We start from the raw sequence: 19,667 nt of genomic DNA on the forward strand, positions 1-19,667 counted from the left end.
CTCTCCCATGTCAGAGATCCTGTCCCTGGTTTTGTCTTTGGTCTGAAGCTTCTTCAAGGCCTCTTTTTCTCTGGATACGGAGTCTAGATCTTCGGTTTTGGAACCAAATCTAAGTAGGTAAAACAAAGAGATTTACTGAAAAAAAATTTATGTCATGCAAGTCTCACCATTGCTCATCTTGTAAGGCAAAGGAGAGGAAGAGATGGTTTCTTTTAGGCATAATTCTGAAATCACTGACATTCCATATGACATCTGGGAAACTCTATCACATCTCAAAGTTCAAAATTCTGATTTTTTTTTTGGTTGTTGCTGTGTCTGTGTCTTATGGGGATTTTAGTTCCCCAACCAGGGATCAAACCCATGTCCCTGCAGTGGAAGCATGGAGTCCTAACTACTGGACCACCAGAGATGTCCCTCAAAATTCTGAATCTTGTACAAATACCTTTATGATCTACTGATAGGTTTCATATCCTGAAAGTCCTCACAATTCCCTCATTATAAGTATTAGTCTTTCCTAAAGAGTCATACCTGTATTTCAACTTTTCCCTCTGCCTGAAATTCTCTTCCTACTTCTCTCCTTCCTCTCAAAAATGCCCAATTTTACTCTATGATCCAGAATAGGGTAATGTCTTCTAGGAAGACATTGTTATCCTATAGGTGCATGCATGCTTAGTCATATCCAACCCTTTGGGACCCCCATGGACTGTAGCCCACCAGGCTCCTCTGTCCATGGGATTCTCCAGGCAAGAATACTGAAGTGGGTTGCCATTTTCTCCTCCAGGGGATCCTCCCCACCCGGGATGGAACATGAGTCTCCAGTGTCTCCTGCATTGCAGGCAGATTCTTCACCTCCTGAGCCATTGGGGAAGTGCTAGTCAAGCCAGAAATCCCATTTTTCATCTGTCCTGCTTATCTTTTTTTCATTTACAACATATTATGCTATTGGTTTGTTTTTCTTAATAACAATATCAAGTCCCTTTTCGATTACCTGGACTCTTGACTCTGGAACCCCAATTTCTTCAGCAAGTTGCTCTCTGGAGTCAATCCCAGGATAGGGGTTTTCTGTGAACGCGTTCTTGAGAGTTTGTAACTGAGAGGAACTGTAGCTGGTACGACACCGTCTGTCTCTTCCATCTGGAGTAGGTAGGAGTGAAGGTAGAGAAACATTTGGGATCAGCTTACATATTCGGATGAGGAACCCAAACATCTCACTGTCTAACTTGGAATCTGTTGCCACTCCTTGAGAAGGTTATTCAGGTGGAAGGTTCTAGAAGAGCGTGTGCTCAGTAGCATCCTACTCTTTGTGACCCACGGACTGTAGGGCGCCAGGCTCTTCTGTCCATGGGATTTCCCAGGTAAGAATACTGGAGTGGGTTTCCATTTCCTCCTCCAGGGGATTGTCCCAACCCAGGGAATGAACCCATGTCTCTTGTGAGAAGCAGTAGTATTTGGCTGAATTGCTAGACTCCAGCACAAAAAAAAGCTAAGACTCAGAATATCTGGACCTTGTGGGGAATTTCCAGGGGCCATGTTGAACCCTTTGCTCCTGGGATGCCCTGATCAGGAAACCCTGAAGGAGGAAACATTCATCTCCCACTCTCTTCTTATAAGGCGGAGAGAGGAAGAGATGGTTTCTTTCAGGTGGCGCCACTCTCAAGAGGCACTTGCATCCCAGGAGGCTCTGGTGGGGAGCAGGACTGGAGCAGGCTGTTTACCTTGAATCTTCTCTTTGGGGGAGGCGTGGTCTTTGCTTGAGCCTAAGTTCTTCTTGGGTCTCTCCAGGAATCCATGCCTTGCTCTTCGATTCTGAAACCATATCTAAGAGAGGAAAAGAAAACGAGAGAATTAGACATGTTTATTTCATCTCGGCCCCGTTGCTGCTCTTCTCCAAGGGGAATGATTCTGGGACTTCCCTGGCAGTCCCGTGGCTAGGACTCTGCTTCCACTGCAGGTGGCATGAGTTCACCCCCTGGTCAGGGAACTAAAACCCTGCGTGCCATGCCATGGCCTCCAAAAGAGGGGTAGGCAGTGATTCCTATGAACCCTAGACTCAGGATTATCACTGATCCTGGTCACATTCAACTAAGCCTTAGATCAAGGCTTGGCATTCAGCATCTTCATGACCTGGTCCCAACACAATTTGCTATAATAATCTCTTTTTAAAAGATTTTTTATATAGACCATTTTTAAAGTCTTTATAGAATTTGTTATGATATTGCATCCGTTGTTTACCTTCTGGTTTTTTGGCCATGAGGCCTGTGGGATCCTAGCTCCCTGATGAGGGGTTTAAAACTACACCTCTTCATTGGAAGGCAATGTCTTAACCTCTGCACCACCAGGGAAGTCCCCTGTAGTAATCTTTTTAAGTTAATAAATGGATGCTGTAATTATTCTGCTTGTAAGATCTCTGTCAAGCATGAATCTGCGACTGCACGCCTAGGCTTCCCAGGTGGTACAGTGATAAAGAATCTACCTGCCAATCCAGGAGACATGGGTTCCATCCCTAGGTTGGGAAGATCCCCTAGAGAAGGGAATGGCAACCCACTCCAGTATTCTTGCTTGAGAAATCCCATAGAGAGGAGCCTGGAGGGCTACAGCCCATGGGGGCTGCAAAGGGTCAGACGCTACTGAGCACAAGAACACCAGTCTGCTATTCCCTGGTCTGTTAGAATTCACTGACAGGAGAAGGTTAACCATCACATCATCCATCATTCCTCTGGCATCTTACCCTGTCATCAGACACTTGCCTGTATCTGTGACCACATCACCTATGATGACCTACTCGGCTTTTACACCCTGGAATAGGTGTATCTTCCAGCCACCACACCATTCCTCTTTCCTGAAGGTATATCTGCACATTTCTTGCCCACTCCTAGGGGCTCCTTCACTCTTAGTGTCCACATTCTTGAAGGGAGGTTATGAGCAACATTCTTGGGAGTTCATTTGAGGGTCAAGCAAAGCGCTCCACTCAATGCCCTTATCACACGGGCACATGATATGTGCTCAGTGAATGGTTCCCACTCCCCTTTCTTTTTTTATATTTTATTTTTTATTTACTTGACTGTGCCAGGTCTTAGTTGTGACACATGAGATCTTTAGTTGTGGCATGTGGAATCTAGTTCCCTGACCGGAGATCAAACCCAGGGCCCCTATCCACTGGATTCCTATCCACTGGACCACCAGGGAAGTCCCTCCTTATTGTTGAATAGAGGTTTCTCCCCAACAGCTCTCTATTAGAAGCACAAAAGGCTGAGACTTCCCTGGTGATCCAGTGGTTAAGACTCTACAATTCCACTGCAGGGGGCCCAGGTCTGATCCCTGATTGAGGAACCAAGATCCCGTGTGCCAGGCAGCATGGCCAAAAACTTAATTAAAAAAGAAGCAGCACAAAATGCTATGAATATTCTCACAATTACATTATTGCAAACATCCTAAGTTATCTTCCTGGCAAAAAAAAAAAAAACCAAAATCCTTAAAATGATATGCTGTCAACTGTCACGAACATTCAGGTTTAACACATATTGACAGATTGTCCTCCAGAAACATTGTACCAATTTCAGTTAATAACTTTTGCGATTACTAAAATTTGTGTGGGGAAAGATTTTCACTCTCCTTGAATTTTGAGGTGTGCATTCTCAAAAAATTATGCAAATGGAGTATCTCCTGCCATATCCGTATACAAGGATGTCACATTCATCGCTGATTCCAGCCCTCCAGGGCACTCAGAAAGGAGAAAATACCTGGACTCTAACAGCCATCAGATCGCAGCCGATCCTTAGGATGAGTCCCAAGGGAGCTCAGGATGTGAAAAAACACAGGATACTGGTCACACAGCTGGGGTGCGTATGAAAAGGAAGATTTCAGTGAGCCCAGACTCTTGCGCCGTCTCATACATAGAAAAGCACTAAATTCCTTCACTTGGGATATCTGGTTTTTTTTTTTTTAAATCACAAAAATCCTTTGGATGTTCAGACTTTGTTGCAACTTCTTTATAACATGGGGCTTCCTAGGTGGTGCTACTGGTAATGAATTCACCAGCCCATGCAGGAGACACAAGAGTTGTGGGTTCAATCCCTGGGTCGGGAAGATGCCCTGGAGAAGGAAATGGCAGCCCACTCCAGTATTCTCACAAACAGTTGGACCTGACTGAGCACACATATAGGCCGGTTCCTCCCTCTTCCCCTATCGCCTCCTTGGAGCAGTTCTCTCAGGGCTACTTGAGATGCTGCCTTTCGGGCTTGAAGTCCTAAAAATTTCTACTGAATAAAAACCTAACTCTCAACTTTTAGGTTGTGACTGTTTCTTAAGTCGACACAAACACCTGTAGCTATGTCTCGCTACATCTAGCTCGGAGTCTTAGCTACTGGGCCACAGGTAAGTCCCCACCCCGCCATTCCCACCCCAAGTCCCCAGGTTTCTGCTGCTCGTCCTGGAGATCTGGAACTTTGGATGTACCTGGATCCTAGACTCTTCAGTGTTGATTTCCACGGCAAGTCTCTGTTTGGCAGTATAGCCGGGGTAAGGGTTTTGGCTGAACGCCTGGACGAGGATCTTCAACTGCTCTTCTGTGAACGAGGTGCGGCTGCGCCTACACTTTTTTGTCGCCACGGTCTCTGGGGAAAGAGAGACCAATAAATCGGAGGAGAGAAGCATTAAATTGACCGTTGTATGTATTCACGCTTCAGCTTGGCGCTTGTCTCTCATTTCCTCCTTTCATTTTGAATCCACCAGAACCCAGAACCCAGAACCCTTAAGTGCACAAGGGTGGTGATTCTTGAAGCTTCCTTAGTTGACCTGAAGGCCATGACTAGGGACACAATGTCTTCTGTTTAAAAAAAAAAAACATGAAAAAGTGATGTGTCCCGATCCTATGTGATCAAGAACAATGTAAGTCAGGAAGATGCGGGTGATGTCATGACAATGATGGACATTTGAACTCATAAAGAGCACCTGTTACAGGTATTGTTGAGCTCCTTTCAGGTTTTCATTGCCCTCAACAAATAGGGTCAGTTTCCAATTTTTTTTTCTGGCCTCACTGCATAGCATGCAGGATCCTAGTTCCCCAACCAGCGCTTGAACCTGTACGCCCTGCAATGGAAGCATTGATTCTCACCTGCTGGACCACCAGGGAAATCCTCCTACAAATATTTTTTAAAACACTATGAAGCGAACACAATTCATACATTCAGTAGAGTCTTCAAATAGGGAATAAAATCATGTTGCATGATTTTAGATATGATACAGCTCATTAAAATAGCCAAATCTGGAAAACTGGGCTTTTATTTTGGAACATGAATGAATTAGGCTTAGTAAACTAAATAAGATGAGAAGAAAAGTCACTGTGAATGCTACAGGTTCGTTTGGAACTGGACTCATACAAAGAGGAAACTTAAGAGATTCTGAGTTGCTTTGGTTGATACCTCACAGAAAAGAACATGCTGGATCATATGGTAGTTCTATTTTAGTTTTTTAAGGAGCCTCCACACTGGTCTCCCAGGTGGCGCTAGTGGTAAAGAACCCGCCTGCCAATGCAGGAGACACAAGAGACAAGGGCTTCATCCCAGGGTCAAGAAGATCCCGTGGAGAGGGAAATGGCAACCCTCTCCAGTATTTCTTGCCTGAAAAATCCCACAGACAGAGGAGCCTGGTGAACTACAAGTCATGGGGTCGCAAAGAGTCGGACACAATTGAGTGACTAAACAACAACAGTAGGCAGTTTTAACCCCAAATCCATTTCTTTGTAATGGATTACAAAGAATAATTTACAATTCTAACCCCAAATGCATCTCCATGACATTTTTCAGAATGCTGTTGTGTAGTAATAGCTGAAGCAACTGAGCACCCATTGCTAGGAGAATGGATAAGTAAAACCTGGTATATTCCCGTAATGGAATTTTACACATAAGACAAAGTAACGCATAAGACAAAGTAATGAGGGGAAAAAATGATGGAGAAATAAGCTAGGTAGAGCAGGAGGGTTGGAGAAGAGAAAATGAATCAGAAGCAGATGAGGTCTTAGACCTCCAAGTGGGCAGATTATATGGGACCTCTTCAGGCCATGTGCCTTTGACTCCTAGTATGGTGGGGCTTCCCAGGTAGACCCAGGTTCAATCCCTGGGTCAGGAAGATCCCATGGAAAAAGGAATGGCAACCCACTCCAGTATTCTTGCCTGGGAAATCCCATGGACAGAAGAGGCTGTCAGGCTACAGTCATGGGGTCGCAGAGTGGGACACTCTTGGCTGGCCGATAGGGAGAAGAGTTGATCAGACAGTTTGACAAGATCACACAGGATACAGAGTTGAGAATAGATTGAATCAGGGCCAGGATGGGAGCAGAGAGGTCAATTCTTGCCATAATCCAGCATCGATGGTTTATGTTTAAGTGTGTTGTTAAAGCCAACAGAATTCTCAGCCTGGTTAGGTGTAGCTTATGAATTCCAGGGCAAGAACACTGGAGTGGGTAGCCATCCCTTCCTCCAGGGGATCTTCCCTACCCAGGGATCAAACCCAGGTCTCCTGCATTGCAGGCAGATTCCTTACCATCTGAGCCTCCAGGGAAGCCCTATGAGAGAAAGACAAGGTCAAGAATGCTTAGGTTTTGGGCACCAACAATGGATATTTGGTGAGCAAGGAGAACAGGAGGAGGAAGAATTTGGGTCTGAACATAAGGAGTTCCATTTGGGACATGTTGCTTTTGAGATATCTATTACAGACAAGCAGGCAGTTAGATGCTCAGAACTGAAGTTCAGGAGACCAAGTTCAGTCTAGAGAGAGAAATCCGAAAGCTACTTCGATTCCAAAAACTTTCTGGTCTCAGGACTTTTCGATGACCCCCATCGTTTCTTCGGGTTTCCTAGGTGGCGCTAATGGTAAAGAACCTGGCTGCCAATAAGAGACGCGGGTTCCATCCCTGGGTGGGGAAGACCCCCTGGAGAAGGAAATGGCAACCCGCTCCAGTACTCTTGCCTGGAGAATCCCATGGACAGAGAAGCCTGGCGGGCTACAGCCCAGGTGGTTGCAAATAGTCGGACACGACTCAAGTGACTTGGCACAGCACAGCACACAGTTCCTCTTCCTTCTTCCCATCAGTTTTCCCCTCCCATCTCCCTTCTCATAACAACACTTTGTATAGTTCAGTTGTTTTCAGCCTCCTCCTGGATTGTCTGGTTCTTGCGTGCCTCCATCTTTTTGAAATTCCCAATGCTCAGATGCAGAGAAAACAGCATGCTTTCATATTACATGAGGAATCCATTTTCTCTTCCCTAGCACAGTTATTTAAACGCTTGAAAAATGGGACTCCCATACCTTCTCACAAGCCCGTCTGTTTTCAGTCCAATTCCCCGCCCCCTCCCCACTAACCAAGGAAATGAGCACAGCGGGCTGAAGCGTGAGGAACTTACTGTCTGAAGGACTGTCTTGAGCCATCTGAAAGAGAGCTCCGAAGTCTGGTTCCAGCAGAAGGCACGGAAGCAGCGCTGGCTAGGTTGGCTTTTATATGAGCAGTCTGTTTGGCCCCGCCCACTTACTTAAGTATAAACCCATCTAATCCAGCAAGGACTCGATAGGATCTTTTCTTCCTTTGAATGAATTATTTATTGACTTATTTTTATTTTGGGGCCGTGCCCCTTGGCATGTGGGATCTCAGTTGCCCAAGCGGGAGTCAGACCCATGCCCCCTGCATTTGAAGCAAGGAGTTTTAACCACTGGACCACCAGGGAAGTCCCCCGAGATTGAATGATTTATACCAACATCCACACCTGAATGAGTGCACTTTTGAGTAGCATTGGACTTACGCATCTTTTTTCTCCCCAATGTTTGTTATGTACATATTATTCTTTTTGAAATTGCTTTTTCATATTCTTCACTTATCTTTTGAAGTGGTGGCCTTTTCTTATTTAATTAATAACTAGCAGCAGGATTGAAGTGAGGTGAAGTAGCTAAGCTGTGTCCGACTCTTTGTGACCCCATGGACTGTAACCTACCAGGCTCCTCTGTCCATGGGATTGTCCAGGCAAGAGTACTGGAGTCGGTTGCTATTTCCTTCTCCAGAGGATCTTCCCGACCCAGGGATGGAGCCCAGGTCTCTCTCCCAACATTGTAGGCAGACGCTTGGCCATCTGAGCCACAAGGGAAGTCAAGCAGCAGGATTAGGGTGAGGCGAAGGAGGTTCTCATTTCTAGGGAGCAATATTTAAGGGGCGGATGCTGAAAGTTCTCTGATCAAGACAAATGATATTTGAATGCAGTACTTAAAAAATAAAAATTAATTGCAAAAAGTCCACGTTTTCAAAATGTAAGAATTGTAGATAGGGACTTCCCTGGAGGTCCAGTGGTTAAGACCTCACCTTGCAGTGCAGAGGGCATGGGTTCCAACCCTGATCAGGGAACTAAGATCCCACATGCCACTGGGTGTGACCAAAAATAAAACAACTGTAAATAAAAGCAGGATCCTATCCGGTCCTGTCAGGAGTTAGGCATCTGAGGGCACGTGTGCCGTGACTATAAGGAGCTCTCCTTCGCAATTTCTTCTCAAGGTCACTGGTCAGTTCTGAGGGAAGCTGACACGTTCTTTTAATTTTTTATAGTTGTCATCCACAGTAGTGCAAAACAGAGAAATTTTTATTACTCATATATGTTTGTGTGACTCAGGAGGGGTCAGAGGGTCAGGTGACACCACTCAGGAGGAACAGTGCTCTAAGTGGCACCTTGGGGAACCCTCCTACGCTGTTGCTGGGACTGTAAATTGTCACAGCCACCGGGGAAAACAGTTTGCAGGTTCCTTAAAAAACTAAAAGTAGAGCTCCCGTTGTTGTTGCTCAGTCACTCAGTTGTGTCTGACTCTTTGTGACCCCATGGACTACAGCACACCAGGCTTCCCTGTCCATCACTGTCTCCCGGAGTTTGCTCACGCTCATATCCATTGAGTCAATGATGCCATCCAACTATTCTCATCCTTTGTTGCCCCCCTTCTCCTCCTGCTCTCGATCTTTCCCAGCATCAGGGTCTTTTCCAGTGAGCGGCCACGGTATTGGAACTTCAGCTTTATCATCTGTACTTCCAATGAATATTCAGTTGATTTCCTTCAGGATTGACTGCATTGATCTCCTTTCAGTCCAAGGGATTCTCAAGAGTCTCCTCCGGCAACACAGTTCGAAAGCATCAATTCTTTGGCACTCAGCCGTCTTTATGGTCTACCTCTCACATTCATGCATGGCTACTGGAAAAACCGTAGCTTTGACTGTACAGACCTGTGTCAGCAAAGAGATGTCTTTGTTTTTGAAGACCCTGTCTAGGTTTGTCATAGCCTCTCTTCCAAAGTGCGAGAGTCTTTTAATTTCATGGCTGCAGTCACCCTGAAGTTAAGTTACCTTATGACCCATTCCTGGGCATATACACAGAGAAAGCCATAATTCAAAAAATACATGCACCAGAGCCTGGGTATGTAGATTTATTGACCTTCGTTACAGAAGCATGACTGACTGAGCCATTGAACATGGAACTCAGTGTCCAGCCTTCTTCCACTCTCCAGAGCGCCAGCTGATAACTCGTGATTCAGAACCCCAAGATTCTAATTACATGTGTGGTCTTTCCGCTGTGATCAGACGTAATGTTGTCTCTTTAGCATAATCTATCTAGGTTCCCATAATGAGCTATCTGTTCTCATAGAATATAAAGTACGTCCCTGACCAGGAATTTAACCGAGGCCTGGCAGTGAATGCACCGAGTCCTAACCACTGGGCCTCCAGGGAATTCCCCTCTTCCTGGTGTTCTTACAACAGTTGGGGCATCCTTGCTTACAGAAACCGAAAGCGCACAGAGGTATTATTACTCTGTCCAGCCACGTCTATAACGTTGTGGTGGTGTGTCCACTCCATACCCTTTATCTCCTCAGTTCATGGCAGCCCTGTTTACAATAGCCAGGAATTCTTTCCTGGTTCTCAGATCTCCCCTTATTGGCTGATGAACCTAAGTCATGTTGGGTGGTGCTAAAATCCTCTCTGGAGGAGTAGATTATCCTTGAAACTTAGTTTCAAGAAGAGGTACCTGGGTTACCCTAAATTGAAAGACTGGGAAGACTTGCTGGAAAGTCTCCCTAACCCAAAATCTAATTCATTGCCTCATTTAAAAAAAAACAAACAACTAATTCTGTTTATTTATTAATTTTTGGCTGCACTGAGTCTTTGCTGCTGGGAGGGCTTTTCTCTAGTTGCCATGAGTGGGGGCCCCTCTCTAGATGTGGGGTTCAGGCTTCTCTTCTTAAGGGCACAGGCTCTGGGCATGCAGGCTTGTGGAGAGGCATGTGGACTCCAGAGTACAGGCTCAGTAGTTGTGGCTCACGGGCTTAGTAGCTCCGCAGCATATGGGGTCTTCCCAGATCAGGGATCAAACCCGTGTCTCCTGCATTGGCAGGTGAATTCTTTACCACTGAGCCACCAACGAAGCCCTCATCGCCTCTTTAAACCTCTTCTAGGGTTTGTCAAGGATAGATACAGATCTTTAAAGTCTTTCCCGCAAATAAGAAAGCTTTAGTCATCTGAGCAAGCAGATTTAACTTATTCCAACTGTTCTTTATAAACTAGTGAGTTTACATTGTAATACCTGATTCACACCCAAGTGTCAAAGCCATGAGATCTCCTCTTTTGCCTGTTTATATGTCTGTGTACACATTATACCTTTGATAAAAGTCTCTACCTCTAGATAAGTTATCAAAATTAAATTTAGAGAAGAGCTCTATTTAATTGACTTAAAAGGTCAATGCTTAAAATTAAATATTTTTTAAATGTGAAAGAAACTGGCTAGAATGAATTTCAGGTTCATGTGTTCTAAGAAATGTCTGATTTTTTTCTTTCTTTCCTGTTTTTTTGGCTGTGTGGGCTCTTTGTTGCCTTGCAGGCTCCTCTAGCTGTGGCGTGAGGTCTTAGCTGCCTTGCGGTATGTGGGCTCCTCGATCCCCCAGCAGTGACGGAACCCGCTTCCCCTGCATTGGAAGTCCCCTTGGCATAGGATTTAAGGCAAGTGTGAATCAAGCCAGCGCATGGAGCAGGAAACTGAGGTGGAAAAAAACAGAAAGCAGTAAAAGACTATGAGGACTTTTAAGACCATGGGGCCAATGTAGTCAGATTTTTTGTAGAGAAAGCATCCTCTTATGTTGTATATTACTTCCATTGTATATTACTTTTCTGTTTCTGTGTAAATGTTTTCATACATGTGTGGCTTAAAACAATGCAGTTAAAACAATTCACACTTTTAGTGGATCAGGAGTTTGGTCACAGCTTAGCTGAGTTGTCTGCTTCAAGGTCTTACAAGATTGTGCTCAAGTTGTCAGTGAGGACCAAAGTCTCAACGGAGACTGGATTGGGAAACAAGACACTTCAAAACTCATTTGGGTTGTGGCTAGAATTTATTTTCTTGTGGTTGTAGGACTGAAGGCTTTAGCTTCTTGTTGTCTGTTGGTGAAGGTCACCCTCAGCTTCTACAAACTGCCTGGGTTTCTTATCTTGTGAGCCTGCCAACATGGTCACTTGCTTCATCAAGCCAGCAAAGGAGAGAGAGAATCCAGAAAGATAGGTCTAACCCTGCACACATAATCACATATATCCCACCACCTTTGGTGTATTCTGTATGTCTAGAAGCAAGTTACAGATGTGGCCCCAAATTGAGGAGAGAGGTTGTACAAAGGCTAGAACACCAAGAGGCAAGGATTTTGAGGCCCACACTGGTTATATACATACATATATCTATATAGATATAGATATATTTGTGTGTGTAATGATTTAAAAATTACAGGAAATTTTTTAAAATTATTTTATTTTATTTTTGACCACACTGGGTCTTCCTTGCTGCGTGTGGCTTTCTCCTGTTGCAGGTAGCGAGGGCTAGCCTTCATTGCAGTACATGGGCTTCTCTTATTGTGGCGCACAGGCTCCAGAGCACACAGGTTCAGTAGCCATGGTGCACGGGCTTAGTTGACCCGCAGCACGTGGGATCTTCCCAGACAAGGGATTGAGCCCATGTCCCCAAGTTGGCAGGCAGATTCTTAGCCATTGAACTATCAGTGAAGTCCAGGCCATTTATAAGAATAGCACAGAGAAAGGCTCCCTAGAGCCTTAACATAGATTTATCCACGAACATTCTGTCACATTGCTGTAGCATTCTCATTCTCTCTTTCCTTCCCATTATCCATCAATTTATATTTGCCTAAACCATTCCAGAACATTACAGTTACTGTCTCTTTCTTCTTAAATATTTGTTTGCATTTTTTGAGGGAGGGAAAAAAAAAACCATTATCTCACACAGCCAGAGGGAAATTTCCAATATCAGGGAATTTAACATTAAATCAATAGATTCATAGGGCTCATGTTACATGCATCATAGATAATCCATCATATGCAATGCTGCGGTTGTTGTTGTTGTCCAGTTGCTAAGTCGTGTCTGACTCTTTGTGACCCCATGGACTGCAGCACGCCGGGCTCCCCTGCCCCCCACTCTCGCCCAGAGTTTTCTCAAATTCATGTTCATTGAGTCAGCGATGCTATCTATCATATGTGATATCATCTATCAAACAATGGATCAAGACCAGATTTGATCTCGTTAGGCAGAAGTTTGTTTTCTTTGGGGATTTAAGTCTGGTCTTAGGTAATATGTGTGAGTGCCAAATTGAGAAGGGGGTGGGATATGATTGCTTGTTTTATGTGTAAACTGGACTGGGTTATGCTACTCAGTTATTGGATCCAATACTAATCTAGGTGTTGCTGGAAGGTATTTTGTTGATGTGCTCAGCATCTGCAATCAGTTAGTCAACTGATTATCCAATCTTTTAAGCAAAGGATTTTATTTTGATTGAGTCTTCCTTATCTAATTGGCTGTAAGGCCTTGAGAGGAAAAGTGCAGTTTCCCTGAGGAAAAAGTTCAGCTTCAAGCCTGCAGCGTTAGTTCCGACGGCAGTCTCCAATCTGTTCTCTACCCAGTGGATTCTGGACTTGCCAGGCCCCACAACTGCATAACCCAATGCCTTGAAATAAATATCTTGTGTTGTTCAATTGCTAAGTTGTGTTTGACTCTCTGCAATCCCGTGGACTGCAGCATGCCACGCCTCCCTGTCCTTCACTATCTCCCAGAGTTTGTTCAAACTCATGTCCATTGAGTCAGTGATGTTATCTAACCATTTCATTCTCTGCCACCCACTTCTCCTCTTGCCCTCAATCTTTCCCAGCATCACAATCTTTTCCACTGAGTCAGCTCTCTGTATCAGGTGGCCAAAGTATTGCAGCTGCAGCTTCAGCATCAGTCCTTCCAATGAATATTCAAGGTTGATTTCGTTTTGGATTGACTGGTTTGATCTCCTTGCTGTTCAAGAGACTCTCGAGACTCTTCTCCAGCACCACAATTCAAGAGCATCAACTATTTCACGCTTAGCTCTCTTTGTAGTCCACCTCTCACATCTGTTCATGACTACTGGAAAAACCACAGCTGTGACTATATGGACCTTTGTTGGCAAAGTACTGTCTCTATTTTTTAATGCACTGTCTGGGTTTGTCATCGCTTTCCTCCCAAGGAGCAAGTGTGTTTGAATTTCATGGCAGCAGTCACCATCTACAGTGATTTTGGAGCCCAAGAAAATAAAACCTATCACTGCTTCCACTTTTCTCTTCTTAAAAAAAAAAAAAATTAAATCCTTTAGGGGCATTTTATGCACTAATTCCATTTCTCAATCTGTATGTACCCTCAAATCATGAAAAATGCACTTTATTCTTTCAGCTCCACATTTATGGGGGGAAAATCAGCAATGGTGACTTCTCAGATTGCTTAATTTACCTCTTGGTGGACACTGGAAGCTCTGACATGAGCTTGTTAGTTTCCTGTCATCAATTGCTTAGGTCTAGTATTCACACTCTGATCATTTTCTTCTTCTGTCTTCACTCATTCCCTTGACGGTCTCATCTAACCCTGACTTGAAATGATAGTGTAAGGTAACAACTTTGAAATTTATATATGCAGGCTTGAACTCTCTCTTAATGTTCAATCATAGGTTGAAATGCCTAAGTGACACACACACTTTGTGGTCTCATCAAAGTTTCCAATTGATCATGTTAAAAACTGGAGTCTTCGTCTTCCCTGGTTACTCAGTGGTAAAGAATCCACCTGCCAATGCAGGAGACATGGGTTCAATCCCTGATCTGGGAAGATCCCATATGCTGCGAAGCAACTAAGCCCATGAGCCACAACGATTGAGCCTGCACTCGAGAGCCCGGGAGCTGCAGCTATTGAGTCCACGGGCTGCAGCGACTGAAGCCCGTGTGCCCTAGAGCCTGTGCTCCACAATGAGAGAAGCCACTGCAACAAGAAGCTCTCATACTACAAATAGAGAGTAGCCCCCACTCGCCAGAACTAGAGAAAAACCCCGCACAGCAACAAAGACCCAGGGAAAGCCAAAAACAAAAAACAAACAAACAAAAAAACCCTGGAGTCTTCATTTTCCCTCCAGGTCTCTTCAACATGTGGCTTCCCCATTTCAGGGGATGGAAAACCCATTCTTCAGCTGATCTAGGTCAACTATACATGAAGGAGACTCAGGGTGGAAGACTCAGGAAAGTGCAGTAGGGCGTGTGTGCCGTGCATCAAGATGGGACTTCTGGTTTCCTTGTCAGGGTAATTTTTAAGCTACTTAAAAAAAAACCTGTTCCCCTAGAATGCTACCAAGCCAAACGGGTTCACTCACTCCATGCACAGCAAAGCCAACCTGACACTGGGTTGTGGCGAAAGCACAGCGTTTATCTCAGGGTGAAAATCAAGGAGAATGGGGAGCTCACACTCAAAAGACCTGAACACCTTGATGACTTCAGGCGAGGGTTTTTATTTTTAAGAAACACATTTACTTATAATTAATTAATTAGTATTTGGCTGCACTGGGTCTTAGGGCACACAGGCTCTTCATTGCTATGCTCAGGGTTTCTCTAGTTGCAGAGACTGCAGGCTACTCTTGAGTTGTGGCGGCTTCTCTTGTTGCTGACCACAGGCTCTAAGCATGAGGGCTTCAATAGTTGTGGAGCATGGGCTTACTTGCCCTGCAGCATGTGGGATCTTAGTTCTCGGACCAGGGGATCAACCCCATGTCCACTGCACTGGCAGGCAGATTCCTAACCCCTGGACCACCAGGGAAGTCCCCAGGCAAGGGTTTTTAAAGACAGTGTTAGGGGAGAGGGTCCCAGGATGCGTGATCAGCTCATGGAGAATTTTCTGGTTGTTTGGTGCTGAGGTAGCAGGGTGGTGTTCTGGAATCTCACCATCAATCTTCTGATTCCAAGCAGTCTGTGTTCTATGTGTCTGAGGTCAGCAGTTTCCACCTGGTGGGAAATTGGTTTCTATAAAAAAACAACTTAAAAAGTGTTTCAGACATTGTTAATTGTCTTCCTTGAGGAAAGCTAAGCTCTTATGACCCCGTCCTACAGATTGACCTATTGCTTAAGTTATTTTCTCCTTCTCTGTTTGACTGCCTCTTCTTTGTTCAAATTGTTGCCTCTTAAAATGATTAACTGTTGGAGCCCACCCTTTGGAAATCAGGGAGGCCAAGTCAACTAAGGCTGTTGCCACAAACGAGAAATAGGGACACAGAGAGGTGTGGTGGTGGAGGAGGCTCCACACGGTCCTGCTAGGTTTCGAGAAGAGGCTCTTGGGAATTCGCTGGTGGTCCAGTGGTTATGATTTTGGACGCACACACTAGTAAGTGGCAGTGAACAGTAGCTGGAAGCAAGGTCTTAGTTTTCCGGACCAGGAGTCCTAACCACTGGACCACAGGGGCCAGCAGTTAGGGCTTGAGTCCCCAGTCCTTGCATGCCTAGTCAAGAATGAATTCAGGCAAGGAGGCAGAAAGTAAAGTGTAAAGTAAAAAGTTTATTGAAAAATACATGCAGAAAGGTGCATGGGCAAACTTAACAGTCATGACTTTGGGAAGTTTAAATCCTTTACAAGGGGGCAGCTTTCTGGGTCTTTGTCTTCCCTCTGGCCAATCATCTCACTTTGTACCCCGCTCCTGGCTAAATTGTCTCAGGACCCTCCCCCGGGTGCGCAAGCACACACACACACACACACACACACACACACACACACACACAGCCAAGATGGATCTTGAAGTGAAGGCTTCTGGAAGGAGACTCATTATGGCCTGGTGTTATCCCCTGACTTTTGACCCCAAGGAGCCTTTTCTGCACTTTCTGCTCATGTGCAGTGTCTCCTTTGTCCCCAAAAAGGAGGATACTTTACCCAAACAGGGTTTTACCCCTTTGTCTTTGCCATGACTATTATCTCAAGGCATTTACAAGAGCTTCCCAGGTGGTAAAGAATCTGCTTGCAGTGCCGGAGACGCCAGAGACAAGGGTTCAGTCCTGCAACCCACTCCAGTATTCTTGTTTGGGAAAATCCCATGGACACACAAGCCTGCCGGGCTACAGTCCATGGGGTCGCAGAGTCGGACAGAACTGAACACAGTGTACAAGAAACAAAGACTCGCTATTTATGGTTTCTGTTACTTCCATTTTGAAGGGCAAACAGGGGGCTGATTTTAAATGCCTTGACTGGAGTCCACCTACATCTTGTCTCTGGAAATGCAAACAGGAGGCTAGTTGTAAACGTCTAACCTGAAGCCCATCTAGCTCCTACCTCAATTAAGACCCCGAGTTTCCACCGCAGGGATGCGGGTTCCATCTCCGGTCGGGAAACTAAGAGCCCAGAAGCCTCGCTGAGTAACAAAAAAAGAGAGAGAGAGAGAGGATCCAGGAAGGAGCAGCGGGGTAAGGAAAACCACTCGGCCAGCTGCAAGCCCAGGTCACAGCCCCATACGCTTTGCATTTGGCCCCACCGGGGGCTAATGTCCCAGCACTCCTAGCCTCAGTTTCCCTGGGTCACTGCACAGACCCTCTCGCCCCCGGCCCCTCGTCCACCCGACTTGAGTCCAGTATGAAGAAGCACGTCTAGGCCGGCCTCAGCTTTTTGTGTGGAGGAATACTCTGCTGGTTACCCTGCTCCTCGCCTTCGCGGATCTAGCGGAGACTACCTTACCCAGAGGCTGTGCGCCTGAGGCAGGCGCTGGCCAATGACGTAAGGCGTTTCCTGAGGCGTGGGCGGGACTTCCGGTTTCTCCCTGCGGACGCCATTTGCCTACAGGGTTAGCTCTCGGCAGGATTCGACGGGCGGAGACCTGGGCCAGCGCGGCTCCCCAGGCCTTTCGTGGGGCCCGAGCAAAGGGGTGCGGATCCCCTTCGTGCCTTTGAACGGGTCGTGAGTCCCTAGGCGGTGGCGTGCCCTGGTCACCCGCCGGCCCGCGGCCTTTGCGGGCCTCAGCAGCGCCCCTGGTCTCCGCGTTCACGAGGGCGGCGCCCGGCTCTGGGGCGGCTTGTTCGCGGAGGGCGGCGGTCAGCCGCGGTCGCCCAGCCCAGGCGGGCGGAGGCGAGGGGCAGCGGGCCGCCCCGGGCGGCCTGGACCGCAGCTCCCGTCATGGCGGTGCCGACCCACCGGACCCAGGTGCGTGGACGCCAGTGACGGTACCGCTCATTTTCGAGCACTGAGGCGGTTCCGGCAGGCACGCCGGATGTGTCCCCGCGGCCGTCTGCTCTGGTTTGTGGAGCCGCTTTGTCACTTAATGTATTCCCGGTCTTGAAAGCTGCTGGGCTCTGACAAGTGCCCGGAAGTTGTAGAGAAATGACTGCTGCCTCCTCCAGGTTGTTATTCAGTCGCTCATTCGTGTCCGACTCTTGTGACCCCATGGACTGTAGCCCGCCAGGCTCCCCTGTCCGTGGGCGGCGGCTTCTTTTTCTTTACTTAATCACTGAACCACCTGAGGAGCCCCCGTCATATTTGGTAAACCCCTAACCCCACCGTGTACTGCGAGGATACACCCTGCCCCCCACCCCCTTTCCCCTGGTGTTACTCCACCTGGTGGCCTTGGGCGTTGGAGGGCGAGAAGAGTGCCCCGACAAAGTCAAGTTAACAGAAGGCCCGCGAGGTTGCCATGGTTCCTCCCAGAGGCTGAGACGTGTCTCGAGTGGGCGAGATCCTGTGGGGCTTTGCCGAATGTTACACTCACTTTCAGCCAGGTCAGCCATGGTGGCCAATCTCATGGCCAAAGCGAGCGTTAGCCTTGGCCATTTGTGCTCCCCGGTCTGAAGTAGTCCTGGTACTGGGTGAGTTTTGGCAGGGCCCAGGAAGAAAGAGGCTAAACGGTTCATTGTGGAATCTCCCTGGGAGTTTCGGGACCCAGGAGGGGCTAGGGAATTGGTCCAGACCCTGCCATTACCCAGGTAGATCCACCCCTTCAGGCGTTTATCCCGGGAGGTCTGTGATGAAGGCTCTGCTCCTCTGTCCATGTTCACAGAAATATTTTCAGGCATGATGAAATGGATTTAACGGCAAACATTTCCTGTAAATGCCTCACAACGTCATCACTAGGTGTTCATTTTGGTGAAAGAATGTCAGGTTACACTGTCAGACCCTGAATTACACTGGCCTGCGTTAAAAATCTTGCCTTTGGTTTGTAGGACACACGAGTGGGTGGATTGGTGGAGCTCCCTTAGCCTCAGGTGATTGACTGGCATGGAGGTAATGAGAGATTTACTCAGAGCCTGTGGGAGAATCAAGGAGAATGCCAAAGCCCGTGGAATGTTGAATACTTTTCTAAAACTCACGACAGTTATTGGTGAAGTGGGAACTGTTATTGTATTGATCCAGAAACGGAGGCTCAGAGAGATGAAGTGAGTGATGTCTCCACGGTAAGACAGCTGGCAAGTCTCGGGTTTCAAGAGTTTGGATGCAAACCACGGGAGACTGACAAAAGAACTGGGGACTTGTAATCGCTTAAACCAGGATGTGAAGCCCTCAGCATGGGTCAGGCAGTTAGCAGGACCAGGGAGGCGCAGGTACTGCTGTTGTTACCATTATTGATACTGTTACTACCATTGTGTAATCATTCCTCTGATGTCCTAGAGCCCTGTCTGCATTTCACAGCCCACACGTCACTTGCATTGTCTTGTGTGACTTTCCAGTGGCCCTGCATAGGAGGCATCTCTTACAGACTTCATAATACACTACTGTATTATGTCCATAACATTGTTCACCTCCCCTTCAGCCCAGCCTAGATCTAGCCCTCAGGCAGTGCTCCATGGTTAAGGTCTTGATCTCTCTGCACCTTTACCAGCCTTTTAGAAATGAGCTCTGCTACCTCTGCTTGACAGGTGTCTGTGACCTTTGATGACGTGGCCGTGACCTTCACCCAGGAGGAGTGGGGCCATCTGGACCCGGCTCAGAGGACCCTGTACCGGGAGGTGATGCTGGAGACCTGCGGGCTCCTGATGTCTCTGGGTAAGACCTCTCACTCAGCCATGCAGGCATGCTCTAGCTCCATGCCTACCCGCCATACAGCTTCACTCATGTTTGAGATTCATCTCTTTCTGCCTGCTATCTTAGTGTCACTTTGGGCAAGAAAGACCCCTTTGGCTCTTAGAAAGTGGTGGAAGGAAATGAATGTTCTGCAGAACCCAAAGGCAGCATTTCCAGTCGGGCCACATGGGACGGAAATACGAGAACCAGGATTATACCCTGGCTTCTGGGTCTCCTGTCCTGGCTTCTTTCTCTGGCTTTGCTCACATCTCTGTCTTTTCAGAATGGCTTTTGCACCCC

At 46.7% G+C, this 19,667-nt stretch overlaps 2 protein-coding genes across 5 annotated transcripts in view; one reads left to right on the forward strand and one right to left on the reverse strand.

Moving 5' to 3' along the window:
- Window positions 1-17,491, reverse strand: LOC122692890 (double homeobox protein A-like). The gene is made up of 5 exons (XM_043900705.1): window positions 17,362-17,491; window positions 4,456-4,613; window positions 1,709-1,818; window positions 989-1,127; window positions 1-109 (listed from the first exon to the last, which is right to left on the reverse strand). The coding sequence occupies exons 1-5, from the start codon at window positions 17,489-17,491 to the stop codon at window positions 11-13; spliced, it is 636 nt and encodes a 211-aa protein (XP_043756640.1). The 3' UTR covers window positions 1-10.
- The window catches only part of LOC122692614 (zinc finger protein 264-like), a 20,631-nt gene continuing 18,091 nt past the window's right edge, over window positions 17,128-19,667 (forward strand). Inside the window, exons 1-3 of one of the 4 annotated variants that reach the window (XM_043900371.1) lie at window positions 17,128-17,516; window positions 18,530-18,907; window positions 19,223-19,349. In XM_043900371.1, coding sequence (XP_043756306.1) covers window positions 18,872-18,907; window positions 19,223-19,349 — 163 coding nt within the window. In that variant the 5' untranslated portion in view covers window positions 17,128-17,516; window positions 18,530-18,871. Of the gene's footprint in view, window positions 17,517-17,537; window positions 18,908-19,222; window positions 19,350-19,667 lie in introns of those variants that run through there. The other 3 variants (XM_043900372.1, XM_043900373.1, XM_043900374.1) reach the window with 3 other exon arrangements.

This window comes from Cervus elaphus, chromosome 4, assembly GCF_910594005.1.
Source record: "Cervus elaphus chromosome 4, mCerEla1.1, whole genome shotgun sequence".
In the NCBI taxonomy this organism is placed as follows: domain Eukaryota; kingdom Metazoa; phylum Chordata; class Mammalia; order Artiodactyla; family Cervidae; genus Cervus; species Cervus elaphus.

Bases quoted from the DNA above. Each gene is read 5' to 3' on its own strand.
- LOC122692890 (XM_043900705.1), bottom strand. From the start codon at position 17,491: ATGACGGGAGCTGCGGTCCAGGCCGCCCGGGGCGGCCCGCTGCCCCTC. The intron at 1,819-4,455 runs GTACATCCAAAG...TTCCTCTCTTAG, and splicing joins CTGAAGAGTCTAGGATCCAG to ATATGGTTTCAGAATCGAAG. The intron at 1,128-1,708 runs GCCTGCTCCAGT...TCCAGATGGAAG, and splicing joins GAGAAGATTCAAGGTAAACA to AGACAGACGGTGTCGTACCA.